The sequence below is a fragment of the Ursus maritimus genome, unplaced genomic scaffold (assembly GCF_017311325.1).
Source record: "Ursus maritimus isolate PB19 unplaced genomic scaffold, ASM1731132v1 scaffold_30, whole genome shotgun sequence".
NCBI lineage: Eukaryota > Metazoa > Chordata > Mammalia > Carnivora > Ursidae > Ursus > Ursus maritimus.
The window spans coordinates 18,991,344-19,014,015 of record NW_024425564.1 but is presented as its reverse complement, the minus strand read 5'-3'; the positions used below and the strand labels follow the sequence as shown (position 1 = coordinate 19,014,015).

The window sequence follows — 22,672 nt, the reverse complement described above, 5'->3', positions numbered from 1 at the left end:
TGCAAAGAAAGGGAAAACTTGGGCTTCATTCTGAATAACCGAGTGCACACCTGGTCTTGTTTGTAGTCACAGAGAGCCCTGAGAATAATGGGTTTGTTGCTTCTATAGTCTGGGTTCCGTGGTTTCAGCTGCACGATCTTCTTGGACTTGTTTACCAAGTTCTGTACCTGACGCTTGTATTCGAGGATTTTCTCGCGTTCTTTCTGCAATTGCAAATAAGATCATATTTTCATCACATAGATACTCTGTGAATTTCAGCTAAGACCTGCAAGTAACATCGATATACCTGCTAGGACACGACAAATGAGATATTGCGATAGTTGCATGAGCTCCAAAAAGCTACCAATTCCTCTATGGGCAGGGACTCTAGGGACCTGTCGTAATGAGCCACTTCGGAAGCTACACAGCTGTGAATTAAGCGGGCAGCAAAGAATATCATTGTGTGAAAAGCCTACGTGGATAGAATGCGAAGTATGCTTTTTCCAAAGGAACCCTCACATCAAGTAATCAGTATTCTCTCCGTTTTTGCTTTGTGACGATACCTCCAGCTCCTTGATCTGTTCCAGCAGGCGTTGCAGGGGCATGTTCTTATCACACGGGTACTTCTTTCTGATGGAGTCTTGAAGGCCCTTCAGGTAAGCTTCGGTTGACTGGGCCTCTTCAAAAAACTATTAAAGAGGAGCGTGATCGCGTGTTAATGAAAAGGCAGTCAGTAAGCAGCGGCATCTAGTGTTTCCCAGTATTTCTGTGTCAAGGACCATCTTCCCGGAGTCTAAAGAAACGATATTGACTTAAGTGACAGCAAGAGACATCTGAGCGACTGGTGCCCAGGTTACCCATCCGTGTTCCTCTAAACTGAAAGCCAGGAAAGGGTATTTGTAAACTATTTTGAAGGTTGTTTTTGGTGCTTTTAAAAAATGCATTCAAAAAATCAGGTATTAGGACCCAAACGACAATGAAATTACTACTAAGCATAAAAACCTGAAAGTAGGCAGCATTTTCTTTGAGGTGAACGTCAATGCACTTGGTGATCTGAAGAATCCAGCTCCACTGCGTCTGAAGTGTATCCATATAGGCCTGAAGCAAGAAAACATCAGCTGTCACATCACCACTCAGGCATTGAGGACATCCATTCTTGAACAGATATGTGAGCCCGAATGAAAGTGACGAGACATTTTTTTATCGAATACCAAATCAAACAAACGTTTTTTCTAAAACGTGAAAACTGAATTTCCCAACAGGGTCCCTCCACTGCACCCTGTTCTTATACAGCTGCTAGAGGATGGGCAAGTCCGAGGAACCCGTACAGAGGGCTTGAGGGTCTTACGGCAGTGATTCTCACCAACGGATAGGAAAACACTTAGTTTTTTCTTTAACAACTAATATGGCTACACCAGTTGATGTCATACCAGCTCATGTCAGCCTTGAGCACAGCCCACAGATGGCAGCCTAGGGCAGAGGTTGGCAAGCCACAGCCCGAGGGCCACCTCTGGCCCACTGCCTGCGTTTATAAATAAAGTTTTATTGGAACACAGCCATGCTCATTCACTTACATATTGTTATGGTTGCTTTCACACTATAATGACAGAGTTAAGTAATCTGGACAGAAGCCAAACGGTCTGCAAACCTAAAATGTTTATTATTTGGTCCTTTCCAGAAAACCTTGCCAACCGCCGGTCTAGGGTGTTGATCCCAAAATATGTAAAATAAACTTGTCATGGCTTTAGATAAAAATCATTCATCTGTATAGTCTTTACAAAAAGTTCCCTTTTTTTCTCTAATAAAAATATAAATCTCATGAAGCCTACCTCAATTTTGTCTGAAGCTGGATGCTGATTGAGGACAAGTTGGTCGCTTTCTTGTTTAAGTTTATTGAGCTCTTTTTCCTTAACTTCCAGTTGGCTCATGCGTATCTATAAATGAAAGAAAAACAAACCCTTCAGAGCAAGTCACCATTAACGTTTCCACTGTAGGAAGTTAGAACACAAAACTGCACTGTGGAAATGAACAACGTCAAAAAATTGTGTTATGGTTTCCTTAAGAATCATAGGATTTTTAAGACCAAAAAGAATGTTTGAGGTCGTCCAATACATGGCAGAGGCCACACTGGTGACATTCCTTGTCCAAATCCACACAGGTAAAGTAGGTAAAGTGACAGCGACAACTAATGCTGGGATTTTCTAAGGCTAGATTTTAATCCACCACCCTCCTGTGCTACACACACTCTGGGATATCTGAACGCCTTCTTCTGACCCTGTCTACTGGCTTCCAGGATGTTACGCAACGCATTGCCCCTCTAAAGTCCCAGAAAGGCTCCCAGAAAGGAATGGCTCTCCACGACCACTTCAACAGAGGCTGAATTATAAGTAGCTGATTAAGATTTGCAAGGCCATTCATCCCCATCTCGGGGCCCTCCCAGGCAAGAGCCTCACGCCTACAACCAGGAGGGGCGAGCTTACAGAGAAGGCCTCCTGCTTCTGGGCGATGTTGGTGTTCCGGTCACTCCAGTCGTACAGCAGCTCCTCCTCCTCGCAGTCATTGATCCACATGATCTCTCGGGACGTGGCCTGGATGATGTTCTGCAGCTGTCGCAGGTGGTCCATCCTCTCGAAGGACGCTTTCTGCACAGAAGTCCAAAAGCAGCATTAGGATAACAGTATGCACATTAATGGTGCTCTCTGCAGATTCCAGACATAAGTCTGTGTGGTCCCTTTTACAAAAATAATAATAATAATAATAAGTCACATGAATCAGTAAAATGTTCACTGACCACCTAGTATGTAAAAAAGTCCCATCCAAACTTATGATGAACACAGAGCAATTTTAGATTCAATGGAACAGCCTAATTCAAAAGGTCTTGATTCAGACACTGACGTCTGGGTTCAATAATTAGTTTTAGATTACAAAGGGAGAATTAGGATCTTCAAAAGATAAATCAAGTTTTTCCTGACCTCTTCTGCACCCCAAAAATTCAAGGTACCATCAGTCACGCCCAGACCTAACTGGACAATTGTGTCACAGCTAGCCACATAATTTAAAAAGGATCACTGCTGGGGCGCCTGGGTGGCTGAGTCAGTTGAGTGTCTGACTCTTGATTTCAGCTGGGGTCATGATCTCAGGGTCCTGGGATCAAGTTCCGGGTCAGGTTCCGTGCTCAGTAGGGAGTCCGCTTGAAGCTTCTCTCTCTCCCTCTCCTCCTGCCTCTCCCCCAACTCAGGCTCTCTCTCTCTCTGTCTCTCTTTATTTAAAAAAATAAATAAATCTCTAAAATAAATAAATAAATAAAATGGATCCCTACCAACAAGGAAATACTGAAAAGGTGAAGATAGGGTGATCCAGAAAGGCCAAAAAAAAAAAAAAAAAAAAAAAAAATGCCATAGCTCTTCTTCTTACCAGACCAGTGAATTGATTTCCACTTTGTCATAAAATGGTGATGATGGTCTAAGAAACCTCTATCTGGGGAAAACAAGTCTTATTTTTGCTTATATTTCATAAAAAGGCTACAATTCAAAAGTGGATAAGCTTTATTTCTTTAACTGCAGGCATTTAAAAGAGGTGCTATCCACGGGACACTCAACCTACAGACAGAACAGCACTGGGTACTGCCTTCAGAAAACGATCTTCTGAAACTTCTAAAGGAAACCCAGCAGCAGAAGTGAAAGTCGCATCACAAGCCCTGAGTGTATTTCCAGGTACGCCCACGCTCCTTAGGTGCCTCACACATAGGCGCGCTCCATGTTAATGAAACGGAACGAACTGAACACAGAGATGTCAGAAATAAGTCAGCTTACCAGCAGGTTTTCATACTCCTCCTCCAACTGGTAGATCGCAGATTTCTCACGCTGGAAGAAGACAAACAGTGAGTGATTAAAATTTAATTCCCCTTGTGGGTGTGTATACAAACGACAGCCCTTCTAAACCTCGTTTGTGTCAGATAATGACTTCAGACCACTCGGTAAAAAGAAGTATTTGCTCTATAAAAACTTTTACATGCGGGGACCTTTGCCCAGCTGGATTTGAAGGCAACCACCGCCCCCTCCCCGGCCCCAGCCTGGTGGCATCATCTCTACAATGTAAAGGGCTGATCACTGTCACTTAAGGACTCACTTGTTTAAAAAATGTTGTTTGACGATACAATTTAGGACTCCCCAGATCTTAGAGAAAGAGGGAGAAATTTGGTCACATACTCAATGGATAAAAGGAATGGGAGAAAAAAGGCAGAAGAAGTGAGGATGAGTATCTCTGATCTAAGTAAAAAAAAAAAAGTGAGGGATTTAAATGCATGGAGATCTGGCGGGAGCCAGGCACTTAAAACCGGGTGATTATTTCATGCTGCCATTCTTGACCCCGCTTCAAGTCAGTCCTTTCAGCAAAGGAAAAGTGTCAGAAAGAGACACATAGGAAAGCATTCTCCAAACACACAAAACTCTATGATTGCTGTGCTTTCTCTATTTGAAGGATGCTCTGCTTTCTGAAAAATAAAACAAAAAACAAAAACACAAAACCCTACCACCCCCAAAAGTACTCATGTACAAAGTACACACACATCGACGTGTGTGCGCCCCTCGCCCTCTGTTTCCCTCTTCCTTAAGAGTTAACACAATCTCTACTAGGTCTGTCCGAGTCCACTTCCCCATTTATGAAACGGGATTCTTAGAAATTTCCAGTCCATTGGGGAAGAAATCTTAGACTAATGTTTCAGACAAAATTGCCCAGGATTGAGGAACTACACAATCCTTTGGTATGCTTATGCAAGACTCTAAAACCGAAACATCTCCAAGTACCAGGTCGGCCTTGATTTTGTCCAGCTGCCAGCGGTAGTCCCCGATGGCATTGTGGAGGCTCCTGTGGCTGTTGATGTGCTGCTCCACGGAGGCCAAGTCCACGCCCCAGGCCACCATATCCATCTCCGCCTGCAGAGGGAAAGACCGCCCGGTCACATCCGATCCTTTGCCTCTGACTCACCTTACCCCCAGCATCAGGGCTCAGAGCACCCAGGGACATACGTGGCTTCCATTCAGATAAAAGTGAAGATGTAAATATTCGATATTTTTGAAACCAAAAAAAAAATGTGTAAAGGTAAATGTGTAATGTTTTTTTGAAACCAAAAAAAAAAATGTGTAAAGATAAAAGTGAAGATGTAAATATTCAATATTTTTGAAACCAAAAAAAAAAATGTGTAAAGGTCTGGAATTCTCCAACAGCGAACGGGCTGGCCCAAAACTTCTGCAGCTTGTTGAACCCCAGCTCAACACGGCTAAGGGGAGATGATGCAGGAATGAGATGCTTGAAAGCTAGATTACATCCTCTGAAGAAAAAAAAAAATCTACCTGGGTACAAATGGCACGTGTGTGTATGTGTGTGTATAATAGGTGTGCATATCTACATATGACACGATGTTAGAAATTACTGATAGAAGTTTCTAGATTCAGTCATTTTAAACTGTGCATCAGAAATAGTTCATTAAGCTCAATCATATACTATGTCCCAAGCTAAACAGCTGACCTAAACGTATTTTTCATTGTTTATTCCATTAAATTGTTCTGATTCCTGTAATTGTCGACTCTTAAATTCAGCATTTACCATTACCTTTCAGGATGCCCAACTCCCTATAGCCCATTTCAAAGAGAAGTTACTATAGAGCGTACTCAAAGCTCATTTCAATTAATGTTGGCAATATTACGACGGTGGATTCATGTGAGCTCTTTAAAAATTAAATCTGACTGCCTTTCTAATTTGAGTCTCCCCTACCTCAAATTTAAGAACGCCACATAATAAGAATCACGCGTTCTATTCCACAAGCCTGTCATCTCATGTTTCTTTTGCATGAGCTCATGTAAATTTCCAAATCACCTGTGTCATCTCTTACACATGCCAAGGGCAAACATTCCAGTCTGGTATTGCAGCAAGAACATAACACACATTGTTCTAAGCCACATCCACGTCCTAACACACTTGGCGAGCTTTCAGAGATGGGAGCCATTTCAGCCAGACTGCCGAAAGTTGCCTAGGACTTTGACCTTTCTCTGCCTCGGCTCACCTGGGCTTTCAAGCAGAAACAAGTGAGTGCACTGGGAAGCTAATGAGATGACCAGGCTCCCGAGCCCGCCCCTCATTACCAGCCAGGTGTACGGTATCTGGCCTGTCCATCAAGAGAAGCACAAATCAGGGAAACAAAACAAAAGCCTGGCACAGGAGATGTGTGACTGCCTATGATTGTGTGGCGAGGGACACTGCTCCCTTATCAGCTCGCTGGGCCTGCAGCTCAGTCCCTGGGGAGTGAGAAAGAATGCGGGCTATGCTGGGGCGGGGGAGAAGGATAAGAGGGAAAGGGCCCCAGAGAATCCCAGAGCAAACGGGCAGCAAGTGATAAAACGACTTTTAGTTCCTTTGAAACCCTGGGGGCCAGCTGATCGAAAGTGCAAAACTCATCAATGGCACCTATTAAAAACATACTCCCCCGCCGCGACACAAAACTGAGTCCACGATATACTGCCATTTTCCAAAAGTAAAAAAATGCTGAGCCTTCGCAACAAAGGAGTCTCACAAAGCCACACCCGACGTGAATGCAGAAAATGACCAATTATGAGCTGTCCCTTTATGTAACTGTCATACTGACTAAGAAGAAATTAAGGGATTTGATGTTTCGTAAGTAATTTGGTTCAAAGGTTGTCTCACCTAACATCACTTACGATGTAGTTCAAGCCCCATCCGCTCTGCCAAGCCTTCTTTTCAGGGCTCCATTCCACAGGGACTGGACACCGCCCCGCCCCCAGCCCTATCTGAGCAGGATTTTATTACAGCTCAAACAGCAATTAACCCCACACTGCTCTGGACAGAAATGTGGCATGTGAGTGTACACGTCTTCTTTTCTTCAATAATACTTTCAAGACTAGGAAACATAATTTTTGAACACTCACTTTCTGGTATGGTGCCAATACATATAAAAAGCTCAAGACGTGTGTTGCAAGATCAAAAGGGAATTTGAAAACGTGCAAATAGGACTGTATTTAGGTTTCTGGGATAGTAACGGACTTTTCTCTGCTACAAGCCCGGCCTTCTGCAATAGGATTGCATAGTCGTTGTAACAAGGGGGAGAAAAGCTTAACTGACTGCATGAATGAATGTGTAGACCCATAAACCCTCACCACTTAGGAAAGAACACACACAAAAAATCCTAAGTGGTTGAGAAACTTTAGAACCACTGCTCAACTGGTCCAACAACAAGCAATAAGACCAACACTTCTTACAACCACATGGCGTCACAAACGACGTCTGCACAATTTTTCAATCTAGCACGTCCGCCTTCTCCAGAGAAGGATGGTTCACTAGCATGAGGTTTTCATTATACAATTCCCATCTACGTGATTATGGCATATTTCTAATGCCACCTGTTCATGAAAGGGCATAATGACTACATAAAACAACAAAACAATAATTAGCAGGGGAAAACGCTTTGTAGAAACTGCAGTTGTGGGGAAAGGCTCAGTATATACTTTGGCCGCCATTATTTCACTCCCCTCCCACACCCGTGATGTAATGATTGCACAAGAACAACTGATACCTCAAAAATATAAGGTAAGCAACCGATGAGCCCAAACCAGAATATCCAGTTTTACTGTGTTTCCAGCGCCTCCAATTTAACATTTTAAATGAAACTCCACGACATTTTTTTTAAGTACCTATCAGTAACACAGATGAGGTCACTTACCACTCAGGTGGAAAAATGAATTTTTTTAGCGCATAAACTCCAACACATTTTCAGATTGTGAATGGTAAGAGCTAGATATTCAAAATCTGCTAATTAAATTACACCTGTTAAATGTTACCTGTGCGATAAGTTTTGACCAGAAAACAATAAGGCTCATTCCCTAAGCCACAAAAGAGAAGGGGGGAAAAAAACTGTCTGAAGTTTTATTTATTTCAAAATAGAAGCCTTCAATTTAAATTGTATATGAGGCAGGGCACCTGGGTGGCTCTATTGGTTAGACATCCGACTCTTGATTTTGGCTCAGGTCATGATCTCAGGGTTGTGAGATCGAGCCCCACATCGGGCTCCACACTGGGCATGTAGCCTGCTTAGGATTCTCTCTCTGTCTCTCTCTCTCTGTTCCTCTGTCCCTCCCCCCACTGGCTCACGAGCACGCACACACCCTCTCAATCTCTAAAAACTAAAAAAATTTAAAAAAATTATATATGAGGAAAATATGGAAAACAGCAAGTTTCTGCTACCAGCGGAGATCCCAGACCACTCTGTGTCCAGACCACTGGGGCTGACCTGCCACGTTCTAGACACCTGACCCACTCAGGCTTGGAACATTCCAGAACCAACCTCATCTGGAAGCTGCTTACCCTCTGCTGCCTCATCCACCCCAGACATTCACTGGTGAGACGCTTGGTGAATTCATCCCACCCGGAGCCACTCTGACATGTGTAACCTCCGCCACCCTTGGAGCTGGCCCTTCGGACTCGAGGGACGCTGATGGCTTTATAAAGGGCTCGCATTTGCTCCTGGAGCTGAAGCAGTCTGAAAAGAAAAAGAAAACAATCGCACTGTTACAGGAAAACAGCCTATGACCACACGCTCTGGGCAAATGTCCCCCTTTCTGAGTCTCCTTTGTTGTCAGGATGGAGGTCACAAATGTCTGATTTGAAGAATTCTTTACCACATGACTTGAATCTCAATCACATACAAAAACCTCAAAATTATGATGCTCAGAGCCTGAAATTACAGAAAGTGTAGCTGGCATTGCCTAACCTGGGAACGCCTTCTGCTTTCCCCCTAAATTTCACCCTGGGAATTTGCCTCGTATCCAGGGCCCCGGGGACCATGACAGCAAAATCAAGACTACCCGTCTCTGCTTTAAACTGCTTTTCCTACTCTACAAGTCCCATTTTGTATGCATGAAAGTGAGCTTGGCTTGGTACTGGACTCTTGAAAGTCGAATGCAGTGTCAAAGGCCATTGCCGCTCCCCAGATGGAGGTCTGGTTAACATCTGGTAACAGACCCAACCCTTCAATACAAGCCCGCTCCTTTGGGTGGGTCTGTTTAATTCTTTTCATGGCAGCTTTGTGATTCCACATAAGATGGAGGCCGTGATTTTAGTCAATTTGTACACAGGAGCTACAAAATACTGACTGAGGCAAGCCTTCCCCCTGGAGTAGCTTTGCTCCCTTCAAGGGAAGATCTGGGCCGTGGGATCGCGCTAAGTGGGGGTATGACATTCTTCTTCGGGAGGAACGCCTGCATTCGTGCTCTGTGGTAAAGGCAATACCTTTTCTGATAAGCATCACAGGGCTGGCCCATCTGGCGCATCTCTCTGATCAAGCTGTCGGTGATTTCCATCTGATCGTTGGCCTGGGCAAAGCATTCATCCAATTCTCTGCTCCGAGCCAGCTGTATTCCATCTCCATATTTCAGTTCCTAAAGGAAAGAATTCACATGAAGGAAACGTGGAGAGAAGGCTTCATTTCGTGTTCATGCTGGAGAGAAAACGCTGGAGAGAAATGCTTCACTTGTGTTAATGGAAGCAAAATCTTCTGCTGTTAACTTAATAGTGTAAGTTTCCGCTTTGCAGGCGACTGCAAAAAATTCCTAACTGGAAATGACCTTATTAATTTGAGACAGGTAGGTAAATATAGGAGGATTCACGAAGCAAAATTTGTGGACTGTATTTTAAATTTTTACTAGGCTTTTAAAAGCATATTTACGGAACACTGACCTTTCCCTTCCTTCAATGGGTTAAATGCTATCTTTCATATTTATAAAGAACGTTCAGCCAATGGGAATTTTGCTGGGGTAAGAACACTGCACTATTATGCTGGATAAGGTCTTTTACACACAAACTGAGCTTTTCCTCCGTCCGACAGGAACATAGCTTTTCAGTTCTTAAAAAGGAAGCTATCTAATTCTTGGGCCAATTTCCTACTTTTGATGATGCATGACCCCTAGATGAGATGTCACCATTGGGGAAGTTGGGTGAAGCACACAAGAGCTCTCTGTACTATTTTTACACCTTCTTGTGAGTCTATGATTATTTTTAAATTAACAAATTGATTTAGAAAAGGAAACCGTCCTCTTTTCACATGCAAAAGGCTGCTGCTTCAGGACCATATAGCTTGCCCTAAAATTTTACATTTGCTGCTTTAATTGGGTTTCAGCCAAACGAACCTTCTTTTACCAGAGATGGTAGCAAATACATTACATTTCCCTGACGTTATTACATTTCAGTGCATGTAAGTAAAAAAACACTGAGAACACGATGCCATGTACATTTTTGGAACCACATGTAAAACGTTTCCACAGCCACTACACATCGTGTCCAGGTCCGGGGTGTATATGTGTCAATATTCAGTCGCTGGATCCTCCCATTTTGCTTTAGGTAAAGGAATCACGGCTCTGTGATGAGGAGTGCATCACAAATCAGAGACTTAAAACACCAGAACTAGAACCAAGCTAGTTTGCTGAGGCCCAAATATCCTTTTACACGGACTAAAGTGATTTTTTTAACTGGGTAAAAGAAACCAGAACCCACCCAAATCTCTAAAATTGAGAAATTCAAACGTTAAGATATTCTCCAAACAGAACCCATAAAATTCACTCAGTTAAAATCCCTCTTTATAGTCAACAGGGGTACTTTGTAATGGGCCAGATTCCAGGTTTAACCCCTACATGAATGCCTGCATCCGGGAGACTGGAACTCAACCCCTTCGTGGGGAGTCTACAGCCCCACCATTCTCTACTCTGTTTTTAGCAAACCCACAGCAAGTTCGAATGCCAGCTACGGTGTTTTAAAATAAAAACTTTACACATACAACATCAGAGTGCCCAAGACTTCTACGCCTGTTTCAATGAGAACCTAAGCTAATATCCAGAAATAGCATGAGGCTTTCATAAATGCTACCATTTTCCTCGATTTTCAATTGCATATTTCTTCTTTCTTTCTCTTTCTTTTTCTTTCTTTCTTTCTTTCTTTCTTTCTTTCTTTCTTTCTTTCTTTCTTTTCCCTTCCTTCCTTCCTTCCTTCCTTCCTTCCTTCCTTCCTTCCTTCCTTCTTTCTTGTTTCTCAAATAGAATTATTCTCACAATATGGTCACTTCTCCTGAAGAAAAAAAAATAACTTCTTAAATGGATGGTGTACCGTACAATCCCATGACATACACGTCAGGTTGCATTTTTAGGAAGAGAAAGCGTTACAATGATCACACAAATAATAATAAATGAGGGGTTGTTGCAAACGAAGGGGTGACCATCTGTAGCGTAAACATTTGTTGGGGAAAACCTGGGCGAGCACTGGCTCCCACTGTTAAACCAACATTACGACTAGGTTAAGAAGAAACACATCCCTCTCTAGTCCATTTTGAAAAAGATCGTCTCTAAACCCTATGTATGTGGAGGAGGGTGACTGAGGAAGCACAGGTCAGGACGGTAAGTCGGTAAGTCGCTGCTAACTGGGAACAAAGCCAGGAGCGGCTGACGCCGGAGCAGGCCAAGCGAGCTCACCGGCTGCACGATCAGCTCTGCCCGCATCAGACAATCCGAGCAGTTCTGGAGAAGTTCCTGGATGGTGTTCTGGTTCTGGTGTCTGGACATCGTACCGGTTTGACTGATGAAACAAACACAAAAAAAGCAGGCATGAATTTTTTTTTCCCATTTCGAAATAATTTCAAACTTTCAGAAAAGCTGCAAAAAATCCAACAGAAACACTCCCGTAGACCCTTCACCCAGTTTCCGTAATTGTTAACCTGCGCCCTTTATCCCCCTCTTCCCCTCTCTGTATGTGTATTTACGGATGGATATATACACTCGTCTGAACCATTTGAAAATCACCATAAACTTTTACGCCAAATGTTTCCTAAGAATAAAGACACTCAATTATATAACCACAGTACAATTATCAAAATCGGGACATTTAAAACCGATTGAATACCATTTGCTAATCTATAGAACATTTTCCAGTTTTACTAATCAGCCTGATAATTAGTAAAGGTTTTTTTTTCCCCCAGGTCTGAGATCCAACCCAGAAATAGTCCCTTGAGTGGTAAAAACACATTTCTAGCAGCTTGTCTATCACCTTTCCTGCTTCATCCCGCAATAATCCACAATATGGATTATCTGCACAAGTCCCTCCAAGGGAGGACCTCCCGGGATCAGACCCAGAGCATGAAAGTTTCACTGGCGAGTCTGGCTGAGGAAAACAGTAGGAGGCATGAGACGAGCTTACTGTACAAAAATATTTTCTGCAATCAATAATGATAAATATGATGTCAGGAAAGTGATGAGAAAGGTAAACAACTTTAATGCAAAAACAAGCCACTCTTCCTTTCCAGGTGACCCTATGGAATATTTTTCTCTACAATGATAATCACCTAAATGTACATCTCAAATAAAACACTTCTTTTTTTTTTAAGATTTTATTTGTTTGAGACAGAGTGAGACAGAGAATGAGCTGGGGAGAGGGGCAGAGGGAGAAGTGGACTCCCTGCCGAGCTGGGAGCCCAACACAGGGCTTGATCCCAGGACCCCAGGATCATGACCTGAGCCGAAGGCAGATGCTTAACCGACAGAGCCACCCAGGTGCCCCGAAACACTTTTCTGGTAGTTGCACGGCAGAAACCTTGAAAGAAAGGTGGTGCTGTAGATGTGCCATATTTTAAAGAAAGCGATTGCAGGAATGTAATGTGTTCCAGATAGAAGTAAAAAGAGCGAGGTATAATAAAAACAGTCTTGCTTGTTAATTTGCCAAGATACATTATGCCACGGCACAGCCTCCTATAGCTTAGTTTATGAGATATTTAAAGCATATTAAACTATTGTTTAATGTTCAGGAAAAGGCCTCCTGAATACGCTGAAACCTGAGTTCCTCACCAGGCCCCAGAGGCCCCCAGGCCCCTACAGCCAGGCCCGGCTGCACCTGCAGATAGAACTGTTGGACGCCTGCTGGGTGTACTGCACTTTCTCCTACCTGGGTAAGCACCTGCGTGTGGGGCTGGTGTGTCTGTGTGTGCTATCAAGAAAGATTTTCACTGTTTTAAATAAAAGGTGGGGGAGGGAGTTGTAAAACCCAGGCTATGCTATGCACAGATGGGGTAAAATCGCAAGAAGTTTCTCCCACGGCGCCTGCTTCCGCATCTTTTCACACTGGAGAAGCGCGGACTTTCCCTGCCACCTCTTTGCCGTCCCTCCCTGCAAGGAAGGCTCCTCAACAAGCCAGCACTAGCTGATGTATGTGGGTGAGGACCCAAGCTCTCCCTGGGAACCACTCCCAGATGATGACACGGCTCCTCCAGGCAGGCCCAGGCAGAGCGCTGCCCGAGCTGCCCACCTACCAAAACCAGCACGCCCCACCCCTCACCTCCCATGAATGCAGCCTTCTCTTCCTTCCACGCAGAGTTATACAGGAAATCTGGCACATCACATCGCTGAGATGTAAACAGGGCTCCATCAGTTGTTAAAACTTGCGCAAAATTCCAATTGCCTTAGAATCACAGGAAAGAAATTCAAGAGACAAAGGGAAAAAAATAGGAAATACAGAAAGCTCATTTAGAACCCTAGGATGGATAAGGAATTAGGAAGGTCCTGTGTAATTATCTTTGTTTTCTTTCTTGAACGGGGATGAGAGTACTTTGTTGGGAAGCATTTCGTGATCGTTTTCAGCAATCTGTTTCACAGAGTGATTCCCACAAAGAAAGCCGGTCCCCAGTATATAAATAAAAGGGCTATCTCTTAGCTCAATGGAAAGTCAGAGTCCCTTAAATGACTTAATAACTCATACTATTGTAAAAAGTATCACAAAATGAGCTGAGAGACAGAGCTGATAGGGGAAACTGGGTGAAGGGGTTATGAAAACTCTCTAGTAGCTTTGCAACTTTTCTGTAAAAGTGAAATTATTCCAAAATAAAAATGTATTAAAAAAAAAAAAGGCAGGGAGGCCAACTCAGCTGTGAATGAATGGACCACAGTGTACATACAAGTCTTTTTAAGAGTGAGTTTATGACACTAAATTCTAAATTCATTTGACAGCAAAATATTAAACTCACAAGCTTCTTTGAATCCAATTATTAGTTACATGACACAGAAATGAACTATATCCAGCAAAAAGGGAGGTGAGAAAGTTAAACGTTGGCTTAAAATACGGGTGGGCTTTCTACATTTTTTTGTTCCCTCCTACTTTTAGAAGACATTTGTCTAGAGAGTGGTTGCCATCTCCATAAATTTAGATGCCATCTTAACTGCTTCCTCTCCCCTACGTACATCTGAACTTAGAATAAAAACCCCAGGTAACTTCATATGCTGCTGACAATTCTAAAAAGGATTCTTCATGCTTCCCTAAAGGACCTGCCTATGTTCACCGCACATGCCCTAGAAATCCACTAACACCCTGTATGTGTGCTTGGCGGTTAAGTGAATAGATTAACAACTCTACGGGAAAGAGAAAAGCACAAAAATCTAATCCTTTTAAGGGTCAACAAAAAAGGAAAGCTAAGTGTTAGAACAATGTAATGAAGAATCTTTGGCCTTGCTCTTCGTCTATAGGAAAATATGATCTGATTAACCAAATTCCATCTGACACACAACTTCTCAAGACTTCGTCTGGCTCTTAAAGCAAGATCTATGCATCCCATCTTGCACCTGTAAGAATCTCACTTCGGTTTGAGGTGTGGCCGAGAACAACCTTTGGAAACACAGCTAGGTGAGAAAGGGACCCAGGTGTACACTTTTCCTAACAGGTCGGTCCGTCAAAACCAGACAGAGGAAGGGAGACTCGGACCCACTGGGGTTTGGTGACTGGGGAAAAGAGAATCCACTTTCACGTTCAGTTTGAGTGTCTTTGGCCCAAGGGAGGATCCACGTAGAAGTGGCTGTGCTTAAATCAAGGAGGCAGTGCCGGCAAAAGGATTGTGACTCATGGAGTCGGTCTGGCGTCACTCAGCCTTGTGTAGTGCTGGATTCTCCAGCATGACAGCCAGGAGAGCCGGCTTTTTTTTTTTTTTTTTTACAGTTGTGCGCCATTCAAAACTTTTTGAGTCCGGCCATATTTTTTATTGACCACATAACAATTCCAGAACTTTTTTTTTTTAATATCAGAAATGTCTAGACCTGGGTTTTCTCATCCGTTAGGCCTGATGATACCTAGGATTTCTTTAGCTCACTCTTCATGGAACTACCAAACGAACTCACTCCTACTGAGAATAATATAAAAGTCTGTTCTGTCTCGTGGCCGTGAGGTTTCCTCTTCAGTTCCTACAGTGACTGGGAAAATGCAAGATTCTAGCATAGGTGAAGAAATAATTTTTAAAGATTCTAGCATAGGTGAAGAAATAATTGTTTTTTAATTTTACTTATTTATTTGACAGAGAGAGAGACAGCCAGCGAGAGAGGGAACACAAGCAGGGGGAGTAGGAGAGGAAGAAGCAGGCTCCCAGCGGAGCAGGGAGCCTGATGCGGGGCTTGATCCCAGGACTCTGAGATCAGGCCCTGAGCTGAAGGCAGATGCTTAACAACTGAGCCACCCAGGGGCCCCATGAAGAACTCATTTTTAAATAAATGTACTTATTTAACAAGCATAGAAAGACTTTAAAAATCCCTGGCCTCAAAGAACTTTTCAATACTGGTACGTATAGGTGTTGGGGTGCAGAGATTTTAAACCGTGGTGGGAATTGAACTAAGAAGCTCAAGGTTCACGTTTTAAATCCCATTTCAGTGACATGGAAGATGAAAGATGTCATGTAAAAAAAAAAAGAAAAGAAAAAAGAAAGAAAAGAAAAGGCCCACAAGAAAACAAAACTCACTTGGGGCAAATCAATAAAAAAATATTAACTTCTAAACTAAAATTCATAGCTGTCCTAGAAAAAATAACACTTGTTCTCAAAAGTTTTTAACTGTTCTGAAATTCTGGATTTTATCTTTAAATTTACAAAGGCAAGCGGTTCATCCAACAAAGAACCTGCCTGCACAAACATTTTTTTTAAAAATTCATTCTAAAACTTGTTTAAACAAGTAATGGGCCTAGCAGTTTACATAAAGATCCCTTCAACAATGGCTAAAAGGAAAACGCGTTCTGGATTTTAATCCAAATTTTAAGGACAGAGCACACAAATATGTGAACAATACCAGGGCTTTCTATGTTTTATTTTACTATTGCCAAGTAACTTTCTTCTCTTAAAAAATAAGACTTCAAAATTAGCTATTAGAAGACATTAGTTTAACACCTATTGCCAAGAATATTATAGGAAAAAACTACAAGACAAGTATTTTGGACAGAGGCATGCAGCATTACAGGGTAAATTTTTTTTAATATTTACTTTTTGTTTTTAAAAGTCATTTTATAATAATCTGTACTGTTCATTACACACGTGGCCCATGACAACTAATTGTGTATTTCTTTTTGGGAATATACTTTCTCTCCTATTGAATTCCTTCTTTTCTTCCTTCCTCTCTCTCCCTTTCTCTCTCTCTGCCACCATCTTAATCTCTTGCCTTTCTTTTGTTCATTCCGTCAACCGAGGGTCCTGAATGGGTACCAGAATTGGCATTTTCTGTCTTTTTATGTGTTCAGGTTCATAGAACAATGGCCTTAGAACAGCTCAATAAATAGTGGTTGGAAATTATAATCATGTGATGCATTAATATTGATCTTCAAGCCTATTTGCTTAACTCTTTATAATTTTCAAAGCATTTTAATGTATGCTGTTTTGAGTTTCTTTAAAGGATCTTAAGTAAAAAAGGGGAAAAGTGATGTTTTTACTGTTTCACTGAAGGACGATATCAGACCTCCAAGACACACCAGACACACATCAGTCGAAATGTCATGTATCCATCCTTTGGAAGTCACACACCAAAGGCTGCCTCCTCCTGAGCTCTTGGGTTCCCACCTCTGCCCTCACTCTGCACTAGGTATTTACACACCTGTCTACCCCACTCCTGGAGAGCAAAGTCCCACATCTTAGTCACCGTGACTCCTACATGCACCTAACAACCCAGTTTCACACACAGAAGGTACTTAATGCATGTTTGTTTGGTTTAGTAAAGGAGAAGAAAAACAAAGGTAAATAAAAGACTGATCTGAGAATATAACCACCATCTCATTACCCTCATTTCCAAAGCTAAGTCAGGTAGCACACCTGTCCTGTCCCCTACCCCCCATTCCCGCCCCAACAATGTACAAAAGAGTTTTTTTTTCTATAAATTTTAGAAAGGGGGCCTGCTTGAGGCTTCATTCTGTCCTCACCCAGGAGCTTTGGAAGCAGTCTCTAATAAAAATTCCACTTCCTTTCCATTTTATTATTTTCACACTGTTTTCAGTGGATTGGAGCGTTGTGGGGCAAACAGATGACATACCATTAACTTCATGAACACTTTGAGGTCGGGTGGACTAAGAGTCCGTTCCCTGCTCAGCCACTTCTGCTCCTACAGCCTGTGACTTTGAGCAAATGACTTAGACTCGCTGTGCCTGGAGTTTCTGCATCTGTAACACATAGCAACACACCCACCTCCTGGGGTTGACATGTTGCTTAAGAGGACCCGGGAAGGTTGGCAAAGCCCCGCACAAACCCATCCTCACTGCTCCTGCTGCGAGGATAGGAGTCTCAGATTTCAGTTTTATTTTTCAGGGTGTGTTTTTGTCTCAGTGTATAATTTTGAACTTTGCCCAAGGATATTTTGCATCAAATTGGGGTAGGGTGAGAAGAAAAACAAAAACAACAAAAAAAGATGAAAAAGAAGAAATGGATTAGGTATTAAATGTGAGGCATTTCAGAGGTTCCCAAAATTATCACAAGACCTGAAAATGAAAGTTTGAGACGATTCAAAGAGAGTGACACATTTAAGAGTACAAAACGTATTAAAGGGATAAGAAAATTCAGAAAAAGATGCCCTCTTTTCCTTCATTAAGTGGGGATGATACATGAATATTTGGTCCTTACAAACTCGATGCCACAATAAGGATTTCTATTTTGAATTATTCCCCTATAAGAAACCTCCCATTCATTCTGAAGCCTAAAAAAAAAAAATTTTTTTAATCATTTACAGGTTATCTGGTTTTTCATCAAGAAGCCGCTCCTTCTTAACTTTTTTCAGGTGCCAGATGAAGCAAGGGACGTTATGTTTGCGTGTCAAAAAATGTCATTCCAAGGGCACCTGGCTGGCTCAGTTGGAAGAGCGTGCAACTCTTGATCTCAGGGTTGTGAGTTTGAGTCCCACGTTGGGTATGGAGATTATTAAATAAATAAAACTTTAAAACACAAATAAATAAAAAGTTTTCAATGTAATTCCAAGCAAGACCTATTTGCTAAACCGTCCTCATTTTCATGAAATGTAGATTTCACATTCGTGAGGTCCTTGCAGGTCCTGGACCCGTCCAGTCCCAGGTGTTGGTGACACGATGTACATTGTTGGGCTGCACTAGCATTTTCCAAGATGTTGCCTCAAAGGAGAGGCTCACTGAGTCTTAGGGTCCATGCGGCAGTGCCTTCTGTGTCAGAACCACACCTACCATTTCCCACTGAGTGCAGGACAGAGAAAGAGAAAAGTGGAGGGTGGGGCAGTGTCCTAAGCACCATGGCCTCCAGACTGAAGCACTCCTTCTAGAACTTCCTCATCTGGAAAGACTGGTTGGCTGAGGGTTGAGTTAGACTCCCCAGGTCACACCCAAGCCCGCCTTTGCTCCACCCCAGGCAGTCAGCTGTTAGGATCAGGGGCATCAGCAGGTTTTTTTCTCTTTCCCAAGACATTTCAGTCACCTGAACAATGATGAAATTATGTCCATATTTAGAGAAAAAATTAACTGCTGTTGAAAGCTGTTTTGTAGATCTGACCTACATGAGTTGGTAGCATCATACTATGTTTTTTCCCAAGCAGATGGAAACCCTCCTGGAGTAATAACAAAAGAATAGGATGGTTATGAAATAAATATTTCACAGGAATGCAACAGGTTAAAAGAGTTTGAGATAGAAGAGTTTACAAGTACAAAAGATGCATTCTGATAACCAAGGGTTCATCTTTTCTTGATCCACTGTAGTATACTGGATTCAAATGCAGCTCAACCACTAACTAGCTGTGGGACCTAGACCAAGTCATAAAGTCACTACTTTAACCTCAGTTTACTATCTGTAAAATGGGAAGCTTGAGATAACGTGCATAAGATACCTGGTACGTCACAGGTGTTTGCCAGGTAATGGTAACTATTATGAACCACTGATCTGACACTTTTATAAAAGATGGAACTTACTCAAAGTTAATAACCATGTTAGTGCTATCTGCCCTCTATTAAGCTAAACTGAATCTTACTTTGCAATCGCTTCCCAGAAAAATATTTGAAGATCCCTGCTGTGAGTCACTGGACTCCAAGCCTGTTTCTCAGACTCTCCCTGGCCTCGCTCATCCAGCTCTCAGCGGCAGCTGCCACCCCACCTGGCCACAGCCACTTTCCTGTCCCACGGCCAGGCCACCACCCACAGTCAGACTTTCATCACCTCTCTCCTTCACTGCCTGATTCTTCCCTAATCCAGCTCCCTCCGTACCCTGCACATCGCTGCCACAGAAACAGTCCTACTGTTTCTCAGGAGGACGGTCTTATTTCCCTGCTCCTTCAACGGAGGACACGCTCCCTGGCTGCGGCGAAAACCTGCAATGGCTCCCCTCTACCTATCCACATTCCCCACCACGGAGTCAAGGTGTCCCAGGCTCTGGCCCCAACCTGCCCTTCCTCCCGACGTCTTACTGCTTCCCACTCAGAAAGGAGACCGCACTACAGGCCTTGATTTTGCTCCTGGTTTTTCACCTCTCAGACTTTTCTCAAGCTCTTCTTCCGCCTGGAATGCTCCCTGCCCACCCATCTTGACCAGCCAAAACACTCCCAAGTCTAATTCAGCACCACTCTCTTTATAAAATCTCACTAGTGCCTGCACAACAGATGTTATCTTTAGGAAGCCTTGGAGTCATTGATACCCTCCCGTCTATTATCCTTTTGTATTATGGTGCTTATTTTCCCTTAAAGAGCTATGTTCCTTTCAAGAAGTCTTTGTATTTTCACCTCTGACTCTCCTTGACACCTAACACATAGCACATGTTCCGTATTTGCTGAATGAATGAATGAATGAATGAATGAATGAATGGAATTGAGATACTTTCATTGTTTAAGTACAGGACTCTCCAGTCTACTACAAAACATACCTGGTCTACAGGCACAGGCCAACAGGAGGGCAAGGGTGAGTAGCCTTGGGTTCTCATGCCGACTTAGCCATGAGTGGACTCGGGGATTTAGGGCAAATCTTACTCTACTAGTCTCCAAAGTGGAAGAATGAGGCTTCTCTACAAATTTACACTCTCCCCAGCTCTAAAATTCAATGCAAATGGACCCCGTATATCTCTTGCTAAGAAAGAGGCTTCTTTTTAAGAGATGGTTTAAAACAAACTTTATATCAAATAGAGATCACATGTATTTTGGCTTTGAAATCACGAGCTCTGGAGAAAAGTAAGCATTAACTTTATAACCACATATTTCTGAAGCTTAATGACTATATTTGGCTTTTAATCCTCCAACAACATCCACGCTTTGATCAGTGAAAGATCCAACTGTGGGACTGTCACCTGGCCACCAAATTTCACTACAGATTTCTCCGTTCTTCTAACCACAGGAAAAAGGCTGTGGTAGTTCTGCCTTAATTGAAAGCCATACTAATGTAACATCCTGTAAAAATAAAACCCACAGTTTAAATTTTCAAAAATATACCTCTTACATCATCAAGCACATAACTTTTACCAAACTTTAAAATATTAAGTAAAGCAAAAGAATTGACAGTAGTGTGACTCCATTCAGCCTACAATAAACAACATACAAAAGACGGGTGGGCAGGGAAGGAGGGAGAACCAGAATGAGAAAACTACTGTCTGAAGAACCGACAAGTGTGATTAATATAAAGCACAGACACAGGAAGATATTTTAAAGTCATCCGAAAAAGAAAAATAAGATTTGGGCTCCTTACTCAAATTAGTTTATTTAGGGAAAGGTTAGATATAAATATCAATTATTTAAAATGCCAATTATTTTTAAAAAATGACTCAGACAATAGGGTGGCAGTTTTTTAAATAAACAAGCTTAAATTCAATCAACAGTTTTCATGCCACTTTTTGTGCCTTAAAAAGAAACGAAAACCTTTATTTGGAAAAACTCTGGGGCAGAAAAGTACTTGTTAAATTCTTAATCCTCATTCATCTGGCAGAGGGCAGTCGGGTCAGAGACGGCATCCTATTCTACAAAGTACACGCTCTGGGACACCAATCCCTCCGCACAAAACCATTACAAAAACACCAGAAAAAAAAAAAAAAAGGTGTGGGGGGCAAGCCCCCCTCTCTCCAGGCAGCCATCGTTGTTATATTTTAAGATGCAGAAGTCAGCAGTCGCGGGCAGTTTTTGTGTGTGTGCTCATTCTCTAATTCAAGAAGGGTCAGCCGCCCCGCTGGCTGGCCGCGCGTGCTGGGAGAACCCCCATTACTGGATCAAGAAAGAATGGCCCCACGCTGACTCCAGCCCCCAGCAGGACGCCCCGCTGCCCGGCCGAGCAACATCAAAGCGCAGAAAGAAACACCCGTCCCCCAAATTACGTAATCCAAAACTTCAGTCGGTTTTCCCTTCCCAAAGAGACGTAAAACTTGACATATTTATAAACAGCTTTTAGGTTGGAAAAACAGAACACGAGATATAATACTATGCGAAAACACTGAGCCTCCTCAAAACTTCGTGTTTCCGCGAAGAATCCTTATAAACCACGGATCTTAACGCAATTCGTTAACCGATGTATTAATCCATTACAAATTTACCTCCACAGGAGGCCGAGGGAGTGAAATATTCCATTAACAGTAATGTTTATTGTCAATTAAAAAAAATAAGGACTCTACATGAACAGAATCATATTTTTAAAAAAAAATACAAATCAAAATGAAATACTTGGTTCATAAAATGACAGGGAAAAAATTGCTTCTTAAGAATCCTTGCAAAATTCTGACTTGAGTATAAATGTGCGGATTAAAAGAACGCGCTTCCCAAACACAGGAAGACTGGGAGGGAAAAGCAAAGTTTCAAATTTAACCGGTTGGCCAAGTTTTAAAACAAACTTAAAAACCAAAGTGCTAACTGGCAAAACTTTCTCCCCATTTTTTCTAGGACTTGGCACATTTCTCCTGGAAATCCCCGGGGTGCATTTTGTTCAGAAAACAGCTCCAAGATTGAGACAATTCTTCGCTAACTCAGAAAGAGAAAATCAATTGTCAAGATGCTCGGGGAAAATAAATACATAAATAAATCGAAGCAGAAAACAGGTCGCAACTCGAGTAGTCCCTGCCTTCAAAACTACCGGTAAAACAAAAAACACTCTGGAGTGTATTCAGGTTGCTCCTCCCCAGCCTAAGGCCACAAGGCAGGGTAAATAACTTTCTGGAACGCCGGCCAGTTTCCCAAAAACCCACTTGGGAAGGGCTTGCGGAGGGGCGGGAAGGGCGCGGACCACAAAATTCTCACGGCTCCCGTGGGCATCCCGCGTCCAGCTCTGGGGACCGAGTAAACGCAGCCTCATTACCTTCCCCCAGCCTCCCAAATGACCCTCGGGATCGGTTTCCGCGACATTCTGAGAAGCAGACCCTGCCCACATCCCGGGGGGGGGGGGCCCCACGGG

The 22,672-nt window shown here is 42.7% G+C and overlaps 1 protein-coding gene across 1 annotated transcript in view; it reads right to left on the bottom strand.

Moving 5' to 3' along the window:
* LOC103665148 (desmoplakin) overlaps positions 1-22,672 on the bottom strand; it is a 43,756-nt gene that overhangs the window by 19,766 nt on the left and 1,318 nt on the right. Inside the window, exons 2-11 of the mRNA XM_040645031.1 lie at positions 11,505-11,607; positions 9,277-9,425; positions 8,353-8,527; positions 4,785-4,913; positions 3,792-3,842; positions 2,460-2,621; positions 1,809-1,913; positions 982-1,077; positions 543-668; positions 51-203 (exon numbers count right to left, since the gene is read on the bottom strand). Coding sequence (XP_040500965.1) covers positions 51-203; positions 543-668; positions 982-1,077; positions 1,809-1,913; positions 2,460-2,621; positions 3,792-3,842; positions 4,785-4,913; positions 8,353-8,527; positions 9,277-9,425; positions 11,505-11,607 — 1,249 coding nt within the window. The remainder of the gene's footprint in view (positions 1-50; positions 204-542; positions 669-981; positions 1,078-1,808; positions 1,914-2,459; positions 2,622-3,791; positions 3,843-4,784; positions 4,914-8,352; positions 8,528-9,276; positions 9,426-11,504; positions 11,608-22,672) is intronic.